This window comes from Durio zibethinus, chromosome 2 (genome assembly GCF_047325235.1).
Source record: "Durio zibethinus cultivar Kanyao isolate XHJ-2024 chromosome 2, ASM4732523v1, whole genome shotgun sequence".
NCBI classification, from domain to species: Eukaryota; Viridiplantae; Streptophyta; class Magnoliopsida; order Malvales; family Malvaceae; genus Durio; species Durio zibethinus.
In genome coordinates, this window is record NC_143163.1 from 6,147,620 (window position 1) to 6,167,341 (window position 19,722).

The 19,722-nt window shown below is 28.4% G+C and overlaps 1 protein-coding gene across 3 annotated transcripts; it reads right to left on the reverse strand.

Annotated features, from left to right (window-relative positions):
- Positions 1-5,555: 5,555 nt before the first annotated feature.
- On the reverse strand, positions 5,556-19,365 carry LOC149519936 (MADS-box protein JOINTLESS-like). 3 transcript variants are annotated; one of them, XR_016330115.1, is made up of 2 exons: positions 18,375-19,365; positions 5,556-6,111 (listed from the first exon to the last, which is right to left on the reverse strand). XR_016330115.1 is itself a non-coding variant. In XM_089748062.1 (2 exons), the coding sequence occupies exons 1-2, from the start codon at positions 18,554-18,556 to the stop codon at positions 6,053-6,055; spliced, it is 246 nt and encodes an 81-aa protein (XP_089604188.1). In that variant the 5' UTR covers positions 18,557-19,358; the 3' UTR covers positions 5,690-6,052. The 3 variants fall into 3 exon arrangements, 1 of the variants encoding a protein (XP_089604188.1); XM_089748062.1 differs by having other exon boundaries at positions 5,690-6,116; positions 18,375-19,358; XR_016330116.1 differs by lacking the exon at positions 5,556-6,111 and adding an exon at positions 12,975-13,092.
- Positions 19,366-19,722: the final 357 nt, after the last annotated feature.

Genomic DNA, 19,722 nt, shown 5'->3' on the forward strand with positions numbered 1-19,722 from the left:
ATGGCAAGATTCCTTTTATGTCCCGAACAAGGAGGGGGCTAAAAGCCTTACCAGCAAAAATTTTCCCACATGGTTTTGGTGAAAATAAATTATTTTTATTAAGTGGAGAAAATATTGGTGGAATGTAGATTTTTATTTTTATATGGCTAGTTTTGCTTTACCGTACATATGGACCATGCTGATACTGGTCAGAAATTATGACTCAGTTGTACCCTCGTACCAGTCGTGTCTTCAGTGACTTCAATTTGCTTTCATGTATTTGTGCCGGTTAGTGAGGTAATGTATGTATAATATAATTAGCTTATATTAAATTCACGTATAAATTTTAAATATTATTGATAAATTAATAATATTACTTTATTAATAAATAAAATAAAACTTAATCAGATTTTTAAAAATAAATTAATTTTAATAATTAAATAAACTTATTAACATTCATTTTTAAGGAACTAACTATTTTTACTTTTATTTATTAAAGAAGTATTGTCCCATGATTGATAATGTATAACATTTATATATTATTAATAAATTAAATATTAACTTCAATATAATTAATATAAAAGTTAGTATTATGAAATGATTTTTAAAATATAATAAAATATTTAATATAATATTTAAATTTTAAATATATTTAATGTAATAATTAAGTATTTAAAAAAATATTTTTTATTAAGTATCAGTATTTATAATTAATTATGTTAAAAATAAATATCATATTAATTAACAAATTTATAATTTAAATATCATATTAAAAATTTTTAAAACTCAATATTATATTAAATATTTTACTATAATTTAAAAATTATTTATAACATTAACCTTGTGGTAACTTTTAATAAAATCATGAAAACTCTTACCCTTTTTTTTTTTATCAATTCCCTGTTTCTTTCTTTGCTCTTTTGAAGTTGGTTTGTGCATTTTTATTTTTTTAATTGAAATAAGTTTTATTTGAGAGTTTGAGTGTTTATATTAGTACGTATGTTCAATTCTTTATTTCTATTTTTTATTTGTTTTTCAACTTTTTATATAAACAACTAAAATTAGTAACCAAAAATTAAATATCGTGACTGATAAAACTTCAAGTGAATATATAATGTAGTACATTAAAAATAACATCATTATAGCAATTCTAGAAAATCATATATTAATAAAACTTAAGTGAATATATAGTATAGTATGTTACAAATAACATCATTATAGCAATTCTACAAAATCATATATAGTAAACTACACATTTTGTAGTATTGTTATGAAAACTAAAAATTTGCATTTTCTATGTGCCTTTCTTTTTTGTTTACTCTGCTTCATGGGATAATATTTGAAACATACTTTTTTTTTTTTGGCTAAAATCACAAAAAAAAATTTCTTTGAGCTTTATTCTCCATAAGGTCCTATATTTTTGTTACATCTAAATAAATCTTTAATCTTTGATTTATATTAAAATAAATTCTTAACATTTAATTTATACCCAAATAAATTTTTAACCTTTTATTTATACTTAAATAAACTTTTAATATGAACCAATCTTTTATTTGAAATAAAAATTTATTTGAATACACATAAAAAAAATTTATTTTAATACAATAAAAATATAGAAAATTCTTTAAAAAAAATAAAGTAGTTTAAGGATTTTTTTTTTTTTAATATTTTAGCTTATTTTTTAAAAAATTAAAATATGATTAGTAAGTACACTTTTTTTTTTTTTTTACTCTAGAAAGAGAGGAAGTTTTTATTAGAAACCAAGACTTCTAAATACTCTCAGAACTCTTTAACCATCAGGTCAATAAGTAAAAAGACAATTATTATTTTTGAAAATATCAAAATAATAATATATAAAAGACTATTTTTCTTTCAAAAAAATATTTTATCATACTTATTAACATATATATATATGCAAATAATATACTAATAAAAAAATAACGAGCTAATAAAATTATAAAATAAAAGTATTATTGTGATAGCATTGTATTTTTAACATTAATAAATGTACAATTAAAGGTAAAATTATTAATTACACAATTTATTAATAAATTATAAAATTTTCTTAAATTTTGTTGGCAATTAAAAATTAAAATAAAACAGATGTATGAATAAATCAATTATTAAATATTTATCAAAACAAGAAAACTACATGTATTTTTAAAAGAATGATAATAGAATTTTGAGATTAAAAGTTATGGTATTTTTCTATCTTTTCTAAAGTAAATCCAATATGATTTTTTTTGTTGGAAAAAATTACAACAACATAGAGATCTGACGTAAAAATAAAAGTGAAAAATGATATGGAGATGAGAAGTTGAAAATAAGCTAAAAAGAAAAAGGGATCGTAAGTTTTAGTCTAAATGATTTACTTAATCTTTTTAGGAGATGGATTCTTGCCAAATTAGGGTTCAATTATTAAAACTTGCAGTTTTTTTTTTTTTTTTTGCCCTAAATCAGCTAGGCTTCAATCTTTTGTACAAAAAAAAAAAACACATTTGATACTTGGTTGGAAATAAAGTCTCATTAAGAAAGTTAGAAAAAATAATTTTAATTTTTTTTTGTTATATTAGGAGAATAAAATTTTAGTACAAGTAAGAGAAGAAGGGAAACCTGACTCGAAATTAGATATTTGATATCCTTTCAAACGCCATTAGTTACTAAATCAAATACTTAAAAGACAATAATTTTAATTTTTATTAATTACACAGGATTATTATTTGAAATTTATGACAATTTTCTTAATTTTAAGAATTTTATAATTAATGATTATTGAGTGTGATAAATGAACAAATATTAATGTGATTTGAACATCTATTAAATTACAATGCATAGAATTAAGAAAATAAAAAAAAATTAGAATTAATAATTTTAATTTAATCAATTTAAAATAATTTAATATAATATAAAGGGATTTTAAAAATTTTGGAGAGGACTACGACCTCTTCTGATTCGTATTACCCATTGTCTTTGACGGTTACACAATAAATTAATTTTTTTTGTGCTTTTTTTTTTAGTAATTGAAGTCATAATTTAGATATAAAAAACAATATAAGTGTTGAAATATTAAATTTCAAATTAATTTATCAACTTTTAAAGATGACTTCGTTAACAAATTGAATTAAAGTTTAGGTTTGTTTCTCCCCACGAGTTAAATACTTAAAGGCGAACATGCACGCCACGTCTGCACGTTTTAAGTGGCATTAATGTAAGAAACGTCAATTGGAGTTGCTAATCGGTGAAAAACATTGATGAATACTTGGGCAATTAAGTAATATGGATGCTTCCAGAAGGTATTGATCAATAATATTTCCAATGACATTTTCCAATTTCCGCTATTAAAGAGTAACAATGACATGCAACAACACAAACCAATGATCTCCTATATCTACTCTCATAAAAATAATTATAGATTCTTTGTGATATTTATAATGTTTTTATACAATTAAATTACATAATTATTCCATCAAGAAACAGTTCATGATTTATGGATGTAATTACGATACTAATTGATCGGCAATCATTTTTTAAATTAGATATAAAAAAAAAGGGTAACATGTCTTTCTCAAAATAATATTAATGACATGATAAGGTTAAATCAAGAAATATCAGTGACATGATAAGGTTTAATCAACAATTATTTAGATACTATAGCACATAACATGTTAAACCCAAAAAATAAATATAGTAACCAACCCTTATTGTGGTCTTTCTTATTTGGATTTTTTTTTTATTCAGTAATAGTACAATTTTGGTATAATATCTGGCAAAACCAAACCAATTATGAAGTTTAATCTTATGGGATTATTATATCTTAGTGTTCAAGCAAGTTAATGATTATCATAAATATCTTTGTGTATGGTGGTATACTTTTGTCTCTTTTGACATTATTAAAGTGGTGATAAAATGAATTTTGAATTTGTTAAATTAATGAATATTTTCAACACATAAATATAATAGAGTCTCTTCATTGTAAATTGATTTTAAATTTTAAATTGAAAGTTAGATTCTAAAATTTTGTTCAAAGGAATTCTAATTAATTAAATTGGGATATTTTTATTATTTTTTATATGCTCATAATGCTTAAAACTTACTTAATATAAAATTTTATTACTATTGTAATAAGGTTTATTGTTATAAGATTTTTTTTTATAAGGTTATATAATAAAATCACATTTGCAATCAAATAATATTCAGTAGACTCTAATAATAAAAAAAACAACTAAATATTAATATTTTATTTAAATAAGTTTATATACTTTTATTATATCTAAATAAATTTTTAATTTTTAATTTGTACTCAAGTAAGTTATTAATCATTAATTTGTATTTAAATAAGCTATTAACATTTAATCTGTACTTAAATAAATTCTTAACATAAAATAATATTTCATTTGAAATAAGAACTTATTTCAATACAAATTTAAAAAATTATAAAATATACTAATAGTATAATTTTTTAGCTCTACAAACGGGTTAACAAAGTGACATATGCTCCGTAGCACATATTAAAAAAAATTAATTGAAAAAAAAAAAAGAGATATTTAGCATGTTAATCCACTTGTAAAATTAAAAATTTTTATTAACAGTATATCAAATAATTTCTCATTAAAAAAAAGTTTATTTTAATATAATAAAAATATAAAAAATTATTTTAAATAAATAAAATAGTTCAATAAATTTTTTTTAATATTTTAGCTTTTTCAATATCTATCAATTAATACATCATGAAAAAAATCAATAAACAAATCAATAAAACAAACAAATTAAATCAACATAAAATTAGATTAAATCCAAGTATCAGAAAATTTGAATCTACATCCTAAAATTTTCATTATGATATTCATATTCTTTTTTTAAAATTAAGGAATATTGGATTAGAGTACAATGGTTATAAAAACACCAGATAAGCTAATTAATTATCTTTCTCTTAACTTAAGCGTGTGCTTTTGTAAAGCTTTAGATTCTTCAATCATAAAATGCATTTTCTAATACAATGAAAATTTTTTAATTAAACTTTCAAATGAATCTTTAATAGTTTATTTGTAATTAAGAAATGATGTTGGATTAATTCCATAGATTAGGAATAAAAACTACAATCCTTGCCAAAAGAAAAGGGAAAAAAAAAAAAAGGCTAGAAAGAGGAATTAGAATCAATCTCCAGCACCATCCTCCTAAGACGAACATATTTTTTAATCCAATATCTCATATATATCTTACGTTTTGCTTAAGATAAAGAATTAAAAACTTTTGTTATCCAACATAGAGGACAAAGAAGAATATTGCACATATGTACTTGATTCATAATTAATAAAAAAAAAGGGAGTGGATGCGTATGGCACATGGGAATTGAGATTTGGGAGAGAAATCAATAAGAATCCAACAAATGCTTTAGAAGCAGCTTTGTTAGTTCAAGATAATGTGGGAAATTGGGTTAGCATATCGTAAAGTACAGGCCTAATTTGAGCTCCTATCTAATACATATTACATTATCCTTTAGGCTTAGCTTTGTTAGTTCAAGATAATGGTAATTAATTTGATTTAAATAGATTTATCCTCATGGGATAAATCTATTTTATCTTTTAATTTATGATAGTTGATGTAGCAATTGACGTAGGAAAATCCGTTAAAACGATAAGATTAGGGTATATTTAATAAACTTTAATGATTTTAAAGGAACAAATTAAAATTCAGTATTCTTAATAACGTGTAAAATAATTGGCCTTATAATTTGACCACATTTGAGAATCAATGAAGTAGAAGTCAACATCCATGCTATCGGGTGGCTTGTCAAACTATGTATGTCAATTATTCTAACCAATATCAACCGTTCTTTATCTAAGAAAGGAAAAAAAAAAGCATTTGGTCTATTTGTTCTACAAATTAATTTTATTCTCTTTAAAGAAAAAAAAAGAATCATATTCGGTTTTCTCAATAGTTTAGAGCTTTTAATGGTTCAGCCCAGGCCCTATTTGAGACCAGACGTCGTCGGCATTGAGAATTCAATGGACCATGCAATTTCAATCCTTTTTGTCAGTTTGTAACTTCACCGTACTGAATACAACACTTCATATTACTCCCGACAACGGAGCTCCATGGCCACTGGCCAAATATAGTGAATGATTTCTTCATCTGTACTACAAAATAAAAAATAAAAAAATTCTGGCTGAAAAAAGGAAATTGGCAAATCTAAACCAAGATGAAAACCCATCGTTGTTGTTCCTGAAAGTTTGTCATATGTAAATTCCGTATCACCAAACTTTTAAGAAATTTAGGAAATTTATCTTGATTCACATAATCGAACCAAAAATAAAGGGTTGGGTTTAAGATCATGTATTAAGAAAATGCTTTCAGCTCACGTTAGCAGGTTTTCCTTGAGCTGGGGATTTTCTCGTCCAATCTACAATTTTTTCGCCTACTTGTCAACTTTCTTGTTTTAATTATCAGTTTTCCTGTACTTTCTTTCATTCTTTCATTTTCCTTTTTTTTCCACAGTCATACAGATTCTTTGATTTGTTCATTTGGTTGATTCTTAACTTGAGCTAAGAAAAGTCAGTTCAATTGGGTTGCAAGTAAACGTTGCAATTTCTTTTAGGAAGGATGTGCAAAAGACTACTCTGTTGATTGGAGGAAACTGTTCGAGGCATCGACAGACCAATCCCTGCAATTTTTTCTATCACAAAGATGGAATGGAAAGGTGTTAACAAAACCTTCAGAAGAGGTGTTCGAAGACGGTGCCTATCAATGGAAAATTTCGTTGGTAGCACAATTTATAAGTAAGGCTCCCAATTTCAATCAATTTCAGCGACTCGTCAATTTGATATGGGGAAAAGAGGGATTGGTTAATATCAAACCTGTTGGTGAGAACTTATTCATATTGCAATTTACCTCTGTGCCAAATCGAAATAGAGTTCTGGAATTAGGACCCTGGCATATATACAAAATAGTAGTAAGTGGGGACCAGGCATAAAAACCTTGGAGTTCCAGATGAACAGATTGCCTGTCTGGATTCATTTGGGAAACATTCCATTAGAGCGGTGTGCAAGAAGAGGTTGAGCTACATTGCCAGTGCTTTAGTTAATTCACCGTATATGGATAAGATAACGGCAAATCAAGAACGGCTTGTTTATGCCAAGATTTGTATAGATGTTAAGGGGAATATGGATATCCCTAGGTAAATTGATGTAATGTTTCACAATGGCACTATTTCTTCTATTTCAATTGAAGTCCCATGGATGTTGCCAAAGTACTAGCATTACAAAGTATTTGGTCATACAGATAAGCCATGTTTGCAAAAGCCTACCACTGAAGTAGTTAAAGGTCTGGCAGCCAAAGGCAAAACAGGGTGTGGGAACTACTAAAGAAACTGGAAGTGAATCAATAATAGCTAGACCAAGAATTGATAAGCAGGCAGAGGCTAAATTTACAAACAGATTTGCTATTTTGGAAATGGTAGAAGAAGTGGAGAAAGATATAAATATGAGTGTCTTCAAGAGAAGAATGCGGATGAACCTACTCCCAAACTCTCCAAGAAAGCTTGTGTAACTTCTAATGGGGTTGTAGAGTTGATGAAACAGATGAAAAATAAGAAGAAAGGCCTCATTGATAAAAGCAAGACCAAGCAGATAAGGGCGGATCAAAATGCCTTAGGAGGCACTTCTCCTTCCTCATCCTTATGAAATTAATGAATTGGAATGTTTGAGGGCAATGCCCCTATGAAACGAAAGGAGGTGATGGGTAGGATTAGAAGGTTACAAGTGGAGGCGACTTGTTTGTTGAAAATAAGAATAGAGTAGAATAAAATAAAAAAAGTGCTGAGTTCTCGTTTTGTCGAATGGTCTAATTTCATTATTGCTCACATGTCTATAATGGTAGAATTTGGCTGATGTGGAAGTTTAAACTTCATGTGGACTTGGTAAAAGTAACAGACCATAGTATATCATGTAGTATTCTATATAGTACCTAAAAGTTTTATCTTTCAACCATATATGGAAGCAATAATGAAAGTGATAGGAGGTTATGGATACATTTGCTTGCATTACAATTTGAGTTTGTTAACTACCCGTGGATTTTGACTGGTGACTTTAATGTTGTAGCTCATCCCTTAGAGAGCTCTGGTAATAATGGTTCCTAAGTTGCTAGTCCAAGTGTTATAGAGTTTCAGGAAATGCTTGAATAAGTTGGCTATTATGAACCATCCATTCACTGGGCCCTTGTTTGCATGGAGTAACCACACCCTATCAAGGAAACTGGATAAAGTCTTAATAAATGATACCTGGCTTACTAAGTTGTTAGACTCATTTATGGAGTTTTTGTCAGCAGAAGTATTAGATCACTATCTGACCACGATTAATATGAATGTGCCACACAAGTCCCCGCCAAAGCCTTTCAAGTTTTTCAATTTCTAAACAAAGCACCAGGAATTTCTAAAGCTAGTTAATGAATCCTGGAAGGAACTAATCAATGATAAGCCAATAGCCATTCTGCACAAGAAGCTGAAAAGGTTAAAGATGGTGCTAAAGAAGTTCAACTTTTTGCAATATGGTGAATTTATGGATAAAGTTAAAGACAAAAGAGAGGAGTTAGCACCGCTGTAAGTAACTGCTTTAACTAGTCTAGCTGCAGCAGATCTTGAAAAACAGAAGATACTTTCAATGGAACCATATGAATTATTGAAATCTGAATAAAGTTTATGGAGGCAAAAGTCCAAGATAAGATAGATTCAAGAGGCGGATCAAAACAAGGTCTTTTTTCATAAAAAGGTGGCAACTGAGCATAAAAAGAGTGCCATAAAAGTATGTATGATGGTGAAGGTAATCCGTCGAAGACCTTTACACAGATTTTAAAAGAGGCAGTGGATTTGTTTAAAAAGCTGCTAGGCAAGGTTGACAGAGAGGTGGAAAGATACTCTCAGAAATTGCTAGCTGGCATTATTTAGGTGTTTTTAACTGAAGAGTGGCGAGATATGTTATCGCAGAATGCCATTGGAGAAGAAATATATAAGGCTATATTCCTACAGAATAGTTAGGGTTGGCAGGCCAACCCACCCTGAGCAGATTTCAAATCAACTCGATCTCATAGTGTCAATTTTTTTTATTAAAAATCAGATTTTGAGTCGGATTTGGTAATGATAAAAAAAAATCAAAATCGAGTTTTAAGCAAATTTGACTTAATCTGACCTAATATATATATATATATATATAAATATATATTATTTTTTATTTTTTATATATTTAATTTTATATTTATATTAAAAAATAATATTTTATATTTAAAAAATAATATTATATTAATTTTGAGTCAAATCGAATCAAATATAATTTATACAATATCGGATCAGGTAGGATTCGAATGTGAAAAAAAAAAAATTTTTTCATGCCAAGTTAGGTTCAGGACGAACAAAAATCCATACCAGCATAACTCGTTGCCATCCCTGATAATTGCGATAAAGCACCAGGGCGTAATGGGTATAATATTTATTTAAAACTGCTTAGAACATAGTGGGGAAGGATTTACTATAACTTTGACGAATTTCTTTCAGCATGATGAAATGCTTTTAGCTTTTGACTCAACCATTTTTGGTTCCTAAATGCCAATCTCCAACCTATATATGGGGTTTTAGACCAATATCGTGCCGTTCTGTTATCTATAATGCATCACTAGAATATTGGCAGGTAAAGCGCAGCAGGTTCTGCCAACCTTGATTAGCAGTAACCAGGGTGCCTTCATTAAGGGGAAGAATATAACAGATAATGTTCTAATGGCACAAGAATTGGAGAGAGGGTATGGCAAAACTACTCTTTCATCCAGATCTGCTATAAAAATTGATTTGAAAAAAGCTTTTGATTTTGTGAACTGGGCGTTTCTAATATCAATACTGGAGACAATGGGGTTTCTTGGGAAGTTTGTTGGCTGGATAAAGAGCTGCCTTATCACACCATTGTTCTCGTTGTCCATTAATGATGGCTTGGTTGGGTATTTCAAAGAAGAAAGTGGAGTAAGGCAAGGAGACCCAATGTCTCATTTCTTGTTTGTCATCGTAATGAATGTGCTTTCTAGATATTGGATCTTCCTGGTGATCATGGCGTTTTTTCCTACCACCCAAAGAGTAAAAAGATTAGACTGACACATCTGAGCTTCACTGATGATCTTTTTATCTTCACCAAAGGGAACTTGGACTTAGTTATTGGATTGCAGCTGAATTGTACAAAAAAGGAACAATTTTGCACAAGTGTATAAATAGATGAACTGCAGAAATTTTGAAGGAAACAAGTTTCAAGCTTGGCAAGCTCCTTATCAGGTACCTTGGTGTACTACTGGTTACGTTCAGGCTTACCATCAGGGATTGTGCACCATTAATTGAAAAAGTTGCAACTATGATGCAGAGCTGGACGGTAAAGCATCTCTCATATGTTGAGAGGTTGAAATTACTTCAGTCTTTGATATTTAGCCATCACAATTACTGTTGCAGGCACTTCATCCTCCTTAAGCAGGTTATCAATAAGATCATACAGCTATGCTTAAGATATTTCTGGAAAAGGGTAGGCAAACACAATAAGGAAGCTTGAGTTAGCTGGCAAATTATATATAGACCAAAGTCTAAAAGTGGACTTGGCTTAAAGGATATAGAAATTTGGAATAAAGCTTGTGTCCTTAGGCTTCTCTGGTCCATATACGCACAAGCTAGATCGTTGTGGATAGGCTGGATAAGGAACTATGTGCTTAAGGGGTGCAGCGGATGGGAGATCCTAATCAAGCCGAGCTATAGTGGGGGCATGAAAAAACTGTTCAAGCTGAGAAGTGTTGCCTCCAAGTTCTTAACACAGACAGGAAAATGAGGTTGTTTGGAGCACCAATAGTCCTAGCTACACTACTGCAAAAGTGTGTAAGGAATTAAGAACTAAGCAACCGAAGGTTAATTGGCATAGACTCGTATGGTGTACATTCCATATTCTTAAGCATGTTTTAATAACTTTGATGGCTATTCTTTAAAGGCTCCCTACTAAAAACAGAAAATCGTGGGGGAGTCAATAAATAAGGATTGTGTCTTTGGTAAATTAGAAAAAGAAAAAAAAAAAAAAAGCAAGACTCATATTTTTTTCAATTGTACATACCCAAAGACTATCTGAAAACAGATTTTGCAGCTATATAATCTACACAGGGAAGTGGCTGACTGGGAGAGGGAGTTCCAATGGGCAATAAAGAAGCTGAAAGGGAAGGCATTTGTTTCTTTGATACTAAGATTGGCATAGGGAGTTTACATATATTTGATCTGCGTTGAGAGCAACAACAGGCTCTACAATTCAGAAGAATGCTAAGAAGACTAGCTCTTGAAACAAATTAAAAATGTGGTTGGGCTAGGACTAATAAGAGTGAAGAATATAGTTCCAGACCAAAAAAAAAAAAAAAAGAAAAACAGATGATATTTGGTTTGCAATAGAGTTGGAAGACCATATATATTACATAATATCTGTTAGTACACACCCTATTGGACTCGGGGATGAATCTCTGATATATAGGAACCAAAGTAGGGTGATCTAAGGAGCAATTTCTGAGTATTTTCCTAACCATACATGATGCATATATAAACATGGGAAGGCAAACCTAGTCTGTGTGCTTGCTAGGATAAGTCTTCGGTTGCTCAAAGTTAAGGGTTCTAGCCAGTATAAAGATTATAATTACATTTTTAACTTTAAAAGCTTCTAATTTCCCTTATATATTGTCTATATAACAATTTTATCTCTGGCTGTAGAATCAGAGTTTCATAGACTGTAAGTAAGGAATTATGATAGTGCTATACCTGGTTGTAGTATATCATGCAGGAGTCTGTGTTAAAAACTTAAGGTGTTAAAAGGGTTCTTGACAGCCCTTCTCTGTACGAACGATTTATATTTTCAATAAAAGCTTGCTTTACAATATATATATATATATATATATATATATATATAACAATTTTATCTCAATAAATAAAATCTTGTTTCAATAGGAGGGTTGATAAGCGTTTGGTTCAACTTGATTTTGGACAAAATTTGGTTAATGTGTAATATTTTCAATTTTTAAAAACAGAATTTAACAATTCTAACCAAATTTCATTATTTCATATGATTCCATTTATGAGCTTTCAAAACTTAAAAAAAAAATCTTTTAATAGTATTTTTAGTTCTTTTGCACTAATTTAGAAATGAAATATTTATTTTTTATTTTATAAAAAATAAAAATAAAAAAAAAAATATTATTCAAATTGATTTGGATACTTTTAATACTTTAACTTGCAATAAATGAAAAATTATATTTTCTCTCATAAAACTAACTTGTGACTTTCTAAAATATAATTTGACATGCTCGGGATAATTTTAGTATTTTAACTGGTAATAACTTTTTTCGATCAGGAGATTGTGTAAATTTGTTTTAAATTATAATTTCTTATCTTCAAAATCAATGTCCAAATATTCCAACCAACTAGAACCTGCCCTAATATCCCTTAGTTTATGAAGCCATGTGATTGGGCAAATGATAAACATAACCTCTAATAATATGAACTTTAAAATGCCAATTTTAAGCCACCATGTCAATGGTGATAATTAAACAATGAATTACTCAATTTAGCTAGAGCTACTTTTCACTGAAAAGCTAAGTAAGCTATAACTTGTTTCATCTCCAGTTTACTTCTATTGAATTGAAGAAGCTTCAAAAAAAAAAAGTCTCATGTCTCCATCTCTAGACTCTAATCCATTAGCTGCTGAATCTTGCACAATCTTCTCAAATGACATTATTCATATATTGATATGTATTGCTCATGAAATATATATGGATAATGTAGACCTCATTAATCATGAAGATTGCAAAGCTAAAGATTGATAAAAATGTATTAAAACTGTAAATAAATAGTTTCTAAAATGTTTTCTTTATACTAACAACTTTATTATGATCTGCTGGTAATTTCAAAAAACAATTTATGATCTATTTGTGAATTGTTGGACTCTTAATATTAGTGATTAGGATTCAAATTCTAACTGCTTTAGTTACCAAGAAAATGTTCCCTATAGCAAAGTAAAGTGTTCCGAGGTTATAGATCTTGGCCTAGTGGTGCATCTCAAAAAGTTAATCAAACTCCTGCAACATGAAGCCATTGATCAACTGTAGAAAACAATCCTAAAATCCTTGATTTTCCCCACCTAAATCATTTATAAACCACCCAAAACTTACACCATCTAATGTTAGGCTAATATTAAAGTTAATCATATATTTTGTATGTGAACTTTGATAAAATGTACAAATTGATACTTTAAGAAAAAATTTACGGGAGCAATTAAAACTAAAATTAAGGATTTTAGAAATGTAAAATTGATAATGAAAATTAACAATTGGCTGGGTGCACGGGCAACTAAAACCAATATATATAAACTCCAGTGGCAAAAGAAGATTGCCCTCATGAAATGAGAAAGAAATGGACAGTTACATATGGCAAGGCATGACAAGTACTTTTTTAAGTGAATGAATTAAAGCTTTTCTTGATCATGCTAATGAGAAATTTTTATTCTCTGTATATTATTTAGCATTAAGTGATCTTAAGAAATGCTGAGAAACACCTATCAGCTTCTACTCTGAATAGTATTAATTTCATTCAAATTCAAATACCACGGATTTGATAAAATCCCTAATCTTTTCTTTCTCCTTTCTTTGAATAGTTATAAGAAATAGATAACTTAAACTCAGGACCTCTTTTATAAGGAAAAGGTCAGCTCCAACTAGAATTTTTTAAAATTATTTCAACTTTATTTTTGCTAAGTCAAATCATATATATATAATTACAAAATACATTATTACAAATAAGCTATATTGATGTGGACAACTATATAGATGGTTTCTTTTTTTGACACTTAAGAAAAATCTTAAAATTTTTGACACAAAATATTTTCTAATTTTAGATTATTTATCAAAATATATTTAAAAATTGTTTAATTATCCAAAACTTTCAAAATTTAAGTGAAAAACCAATTATTTAGTTATCCAAAACTACCTGTTTATCTCTTATTAACAGTTTTAAATTTTAGACACAAACTACAATGCAAGTTAACTATTTAAAAAATATATGGTTTTTTATATTAAATTTTTTTATCTTTCCATGATTTTAAATTTAGCATATATATTATACATTTTATTCACCTTATTAGTTGTTCTTTTATTTTAACATAAAATTCTGGTACTTTTACCAACTATGAAATTGGCTAAACAAGTATAATTCTCTTGATATCAGATTCTTTGATATGGCCCTTCTTTAATGGCTAAAATTTATGATAATTAACCTTTTGTTCCTAGGTTTTTGAAGATTTTGAAACAAGGTGTTGGGTTGACATCATGTTGTTTATATGGAGCCTGGAAGAGCTCCTTACCACATCTAAGAGATGAAACAAAAGAGAGAGGTTGATATAGTTGTTGGGGCACATGGCTGCATGAAAGGTCAAATGTGGTCATTATTCATTTAAGTGCTTTTGATAGTTTTAGAGATGCCATTCAATTCTACATTTTTTAAATACTTTTATTAGTTGATATAGTTGATGCTATATTGCAAATGGTTCAGAATCACATAAAGAGGGAGAATATTCATTTAGGTTCATTGAAATTTCAAGTTCTTGATGAGGTGGATGAAATGCTGAGAATGGAATTTGTTGATGATGTTGAACTTATATTAGGTATGTATTTTGTGAATGGTACTATTTTTTCTTTTGGGGTGGTGGATGGATGGTATAAGTTTTTATATATGAAAGTTAAAGAAGTAGAATGCATTTGAATTAGAATGCATTAGAATATTGTTGAGGTTCATTGCACCTTTATTTTTATCCAAAGAGGTTAGAAACTTTTATCATCTAGATGAAATGATATATAAAATTAGTAATAATTAATATTACACATTTAATATGTGAATTAAAATTTTGATTCTTCTTAAATTATAATTATTTTATATTATAAAATTTTTATATTTTTAAACTAATATTCATTATAGCAAATTCAAAAATAGTTTATGCATTTTTTTTATTTTTTTCTTATGTTTTATATAATATAATGTCTTTGGTTTTTATTATGATTCTAATAGATTTAAGCAAACCTCACCCGCTGCCAGAGTTAATTGTTGAAAGTGATTCCAAGGGGGTAAATTCTTGGTTAAAGAAGATCAGTGACAGCCCTTGGAGATAAATGTGATTCTCAACAAACTTCTCAACCTCCTTGCAGGCATACAGAAAATATCTTTTGTCCCTGTGTATAGAGAAACAAACTGTTTTGCAGACTCTCTTGCAAAGCAAGGATTATACCGTAACCATGATTTGGTTGCCTAGTTATAATTTGGTATTTCTCTTATATTAATAAAATTCTGCTTTAACTTTCCAAAAAAAGATGATTTTAATAGATTTCAAATTTTTTTTACATAATTGATATTATAAAAATTAGATTACTTAATAAATAAATAAATTTATAATTTAATTATATTTATTATAAAATAATAAAATATTTTAATGTTTTATAAATTATTATCTTTAAACAATATTTAAATAATTAACTTGTGTAATTATTACAATAAAGATGATTATTTTCGTACTTTTAAATAAAATAATATTTGATTTTTAGCAATATCAAATACCGTAATTTTTAATTCATATAAATTAACAATTGTTAATCAAACAAAGTAATTTTAAATCATAAATGATAAGATCACCTTAGTAATAAAATCACTTTGATAATTGCATTACCATGATGAATCATAAAAATAATATCAAACATTACCTTAAAGAAAATAAACAGTATCATTTTCTCATGTCTCTCTACTTCAATGCACAAGTACTAAAAATATTCACACATTTAGAAAAGCATCTCTTATAAACTTGTTGCTAGCTATATATCTCGTTTTGTTCTCTAACAATTAAGGATGATCGAAACTAGCTTAGAATATCCTCTTTGGATCTTTATTAGAATTAAGGCTAGCAAAAATATATATTTCTTAAAATTAAATTGCTTAAAAATTATTGCCAATTTAGCTAGAAAGGAGATTTTATCCTAACAAACTTTACTTGTTGTTTAAGAAAAGGTGTTGTCAGATTCACATATACAATTTTTTTTCCATGACAATTAATTCTATTGTACTTAGAATATATTTTTCTGATTTTGCCAAAGAAAAAGAAATTAAAATCAAGAGAAAAGGGACGTACAAAAGAATAGCCTCTTGATTATCCATACCACACGAGATCCATGTGAAACTCATATGCAATAACATGGACTCAGCATTTGCAAACAAACAAAATTTTACAATTTTTTTAAATAGAATAATTTTTCAAATTATAACATTGTATATTTACCTGGGGTGGTAGTAATTTACTAGGATTGATCCTTGTGACATCCATGTGCTTGATAATCAAAAAAATCATGTATTCATTATACCATTAATAAAATTAGACCATATTATAACAAAGGCAAAGCAACTTATCCCTATGTTCAAAATTTTATGTCTTCAATTCATGCTTACTCTCAAATTCTTCTCCAATATAAATCTTGTTTGATTGATCTAGCATCTGACTTCACTACCGTATGTAAAAACAAAAGGTTGAGATTAAGTTTCTAAAAGAATTACACTTCTGCACCTAATTCTAAATAAAGAGAAAAATATATACACACACTTACATGATGAATTCTAGTTCAGCATTCTTCTTATTATGTAAAGAAAAGAGATAAAAGAAAACAAAACACCAGCCATTATCAGGTGTTTCTTTGTATCCCAAATTTTTACTTTGGAGACACATGATCACTAGCTAGTTGCACCTCAATAGATATATTTACTCTAGGTTTAAGTACTTCTCTTGAGATAGCTACCAAAGGGAAGCCAATATTAATGATGACCAATTATAGAGTAACACTGATTATATATATATTTATATAAGAGCTACCAATTTGCAAGTCTTAATTGTGGTGAAATATAAGGTGTAGTCGTTTAATATTGTAGGCTATACATGCAAAATAGAATAGATATGTTCATTATCCAATTAATTCGATACTTACTATAATATCAAAATCAAGAACATAAACTAGTTACTTATATTAATTCAGAAAACTTTTTAGAGTACACCAAACTATTTCTTCACAGTTTTAAATTACTATCTTGATAATTGATTGTAATATGAAGGTTTCTAACAATATGTTAGATGAAAGACTGATTTCTCTCTAAATATATAGTAATTCGCAATGTTAAATTGTAAGTGCCCTTAGTACACTGATTAACAAGATAATTTAACAAATGCATATATATTTACCTTTTTTTAAGGCAGTGGATTCACATTTCTCATTTGTTGTTTGGGGATTGTAATATTTATTTTGGTATTCTAATATTGTTGGGGATTTTCATATAGCATTGGTCATTTGGTCGGAGCCCTATATTTTATGAGCATATCTTATGAAATCAAGATGTGTTTAGTATACAAGATTATGATAGGATAGGATAAAATAAAATTATAAATAAAATTAGATTAAATAATGTCATCCTATCTTGTGTGATGTATGCAAAGATTATAATAGAATAATTTATTTATTGATCAAAATTATCATTTCTCAAAGTTTATATAATTTAAATTATTGATATAATTTTTAAAAGTTTAATTGGACATGTAAATTCAATCTCATGAATTAAAAATAATCATCTCCACTTTCAGATAATTGAATCATCCTATACTAATATGACAATTAATTCTTCTTATAATCCTATCATTTTATTTAAATATAAACCAAACATAATATAGGATGATTATCATCCTATTCTATTTATCATCTTATGCATCAAATATGACCTTTAAGGAATTAATGAAAGTTGGTAGGAAGATTTAGATAATTGGGATTTCATACTGAAAGATCACCTTTCACCTTAAATAGAAAAATGAAAGGTAAAATATCAGTGTTGTGTTCTAAGTTGCATGGCAAAGATATATGGAAAGCATCAACTTCTTGTAAGATAGCAGATATTAACTTCTTGTAAGATAGCATATCAGTCATAAGATATGGCTTAAACAAGGTTCAGTAAAGTATGAACTAGCATCAACAAAATTCATAAAGACATTCATTTGAAACCATGGCCTCCCACCCCAAAACCCCTCAGCTTCTGACATAAATTATTAAAAGAATTTTTGGTAATAGAAAGATAAGATTCAAGTACATTCAGTCATTATGAATTTATACTTTTACTTGATTCGAAAGATCCTTCAAAGCAATTATGTTTCTCACTTCCTCTCTCACTCACCCGAGCACATTCAGCACATTAAATGGAACAGCAGGCAGATATTTCTATATAAAACCAATAGAGATAGAGCAAGAATAAAGGCAAAGCATTAACATATAGATATGAGATAAGGGAGACCAACCTTGTGTTGGAGTACTCAAAGAGCTTTCCAATGGGTGAAAAGACTAGAAGAGCTATCTCAGCATCGCAAAGAGTGGAAAGCTCATGAGCTTTATTGAAAAGTCCTATTCTCCTCTTTGAGAAAGTCACCTGTCTTGCCGCTATGTTGTCAATCTTCTTGATCTGAATTTTTTTTCTCGTCATTCTCTTCCAGGGATAAATTCATCTAAACCCTTCAAACAAAATCAAACCAAAATATCAAGGAAACAAGGGCAACAACAATATTCTAGGGAAACAATCAAAGAAACAGTAGTTGTCTGGAAAGAGAGGGAAGAAGGGGTGTTCAAAGGGAAATATATAAAAAGGAAAAGAAGACCTAAATTTTAATCCAAACATCAGAATCCTATCGGACAGCTGATCACAAAAGAAAATGCTAAGCTCCAGCACTGGGTAATTAGCAAGATGCAGACAACCATATTTGGAGAAAGACAGAGGCAATACACATATTGAGAAATCAAATGTTGTTGGGAAGCAAAAATCATAACATTAACCCTCCAGGAACAGCAATAAAAGAAAATTACCTTGTTCAGAAGTACATAAAAACACCAACAAAAATGGGTGTTTCGTCACAAGAAATCAAACCCAAAAAAGAAAAAGTAGTTACCAGTTTTTCACCTCAAATCGATCAAAATACAAGAGAGAAGCAACTAGCAAGGTTAAGTACTGTGAAAATGTTGCTGGATATGGAAAATGTATAGAAGGGAATCTGGGATATAAATAGCAAATATATGAAATGGGATCACAGATAAGAAACAGTAGGACAAAGAGCTTAGCTGCAGTACTAATGGATTTTTTTTCTTTCCAAATTAAGCCAACATAATAATCAAATACTTTACACAAAAATAATAATAAAAAAGGAAAGGACATCAGGAAGGAACCATTGAAACCAACCCTAGATGGGAAAAGAGATAGAAAGCAGATGCACACGGTTGCAAAAAAAAAGAAAAGAAAAAGCCTACCAATCCAAGCTCAGTTAGTATGGAAAATGGAAGAAAGTGAGGGAGATTGGTCAGAATTTATGATTTTCTCATATTCATTTGCTTTTATTTTTTTCTTTTATTTATTTATTTCTTTTATAAAAACTGCTCATGACACTTCACAAGAACCTGATACAAAGCTACCAATTGCTTTCAGAAAGAGAAAAAATGGAAAGAAAGGGAGATAAGAAAGGAAACGAAGAAAGATATAGCAAGATTCCTTTTATGTCCCGAACAAGGAGGGGGCTAAAGCTTTACCTGCAAAAATTTTCCCACATTGTTTTGGTGAAAATAAATTATTTTTATTAAGTGGAGAAAATATTGGTGGAATGT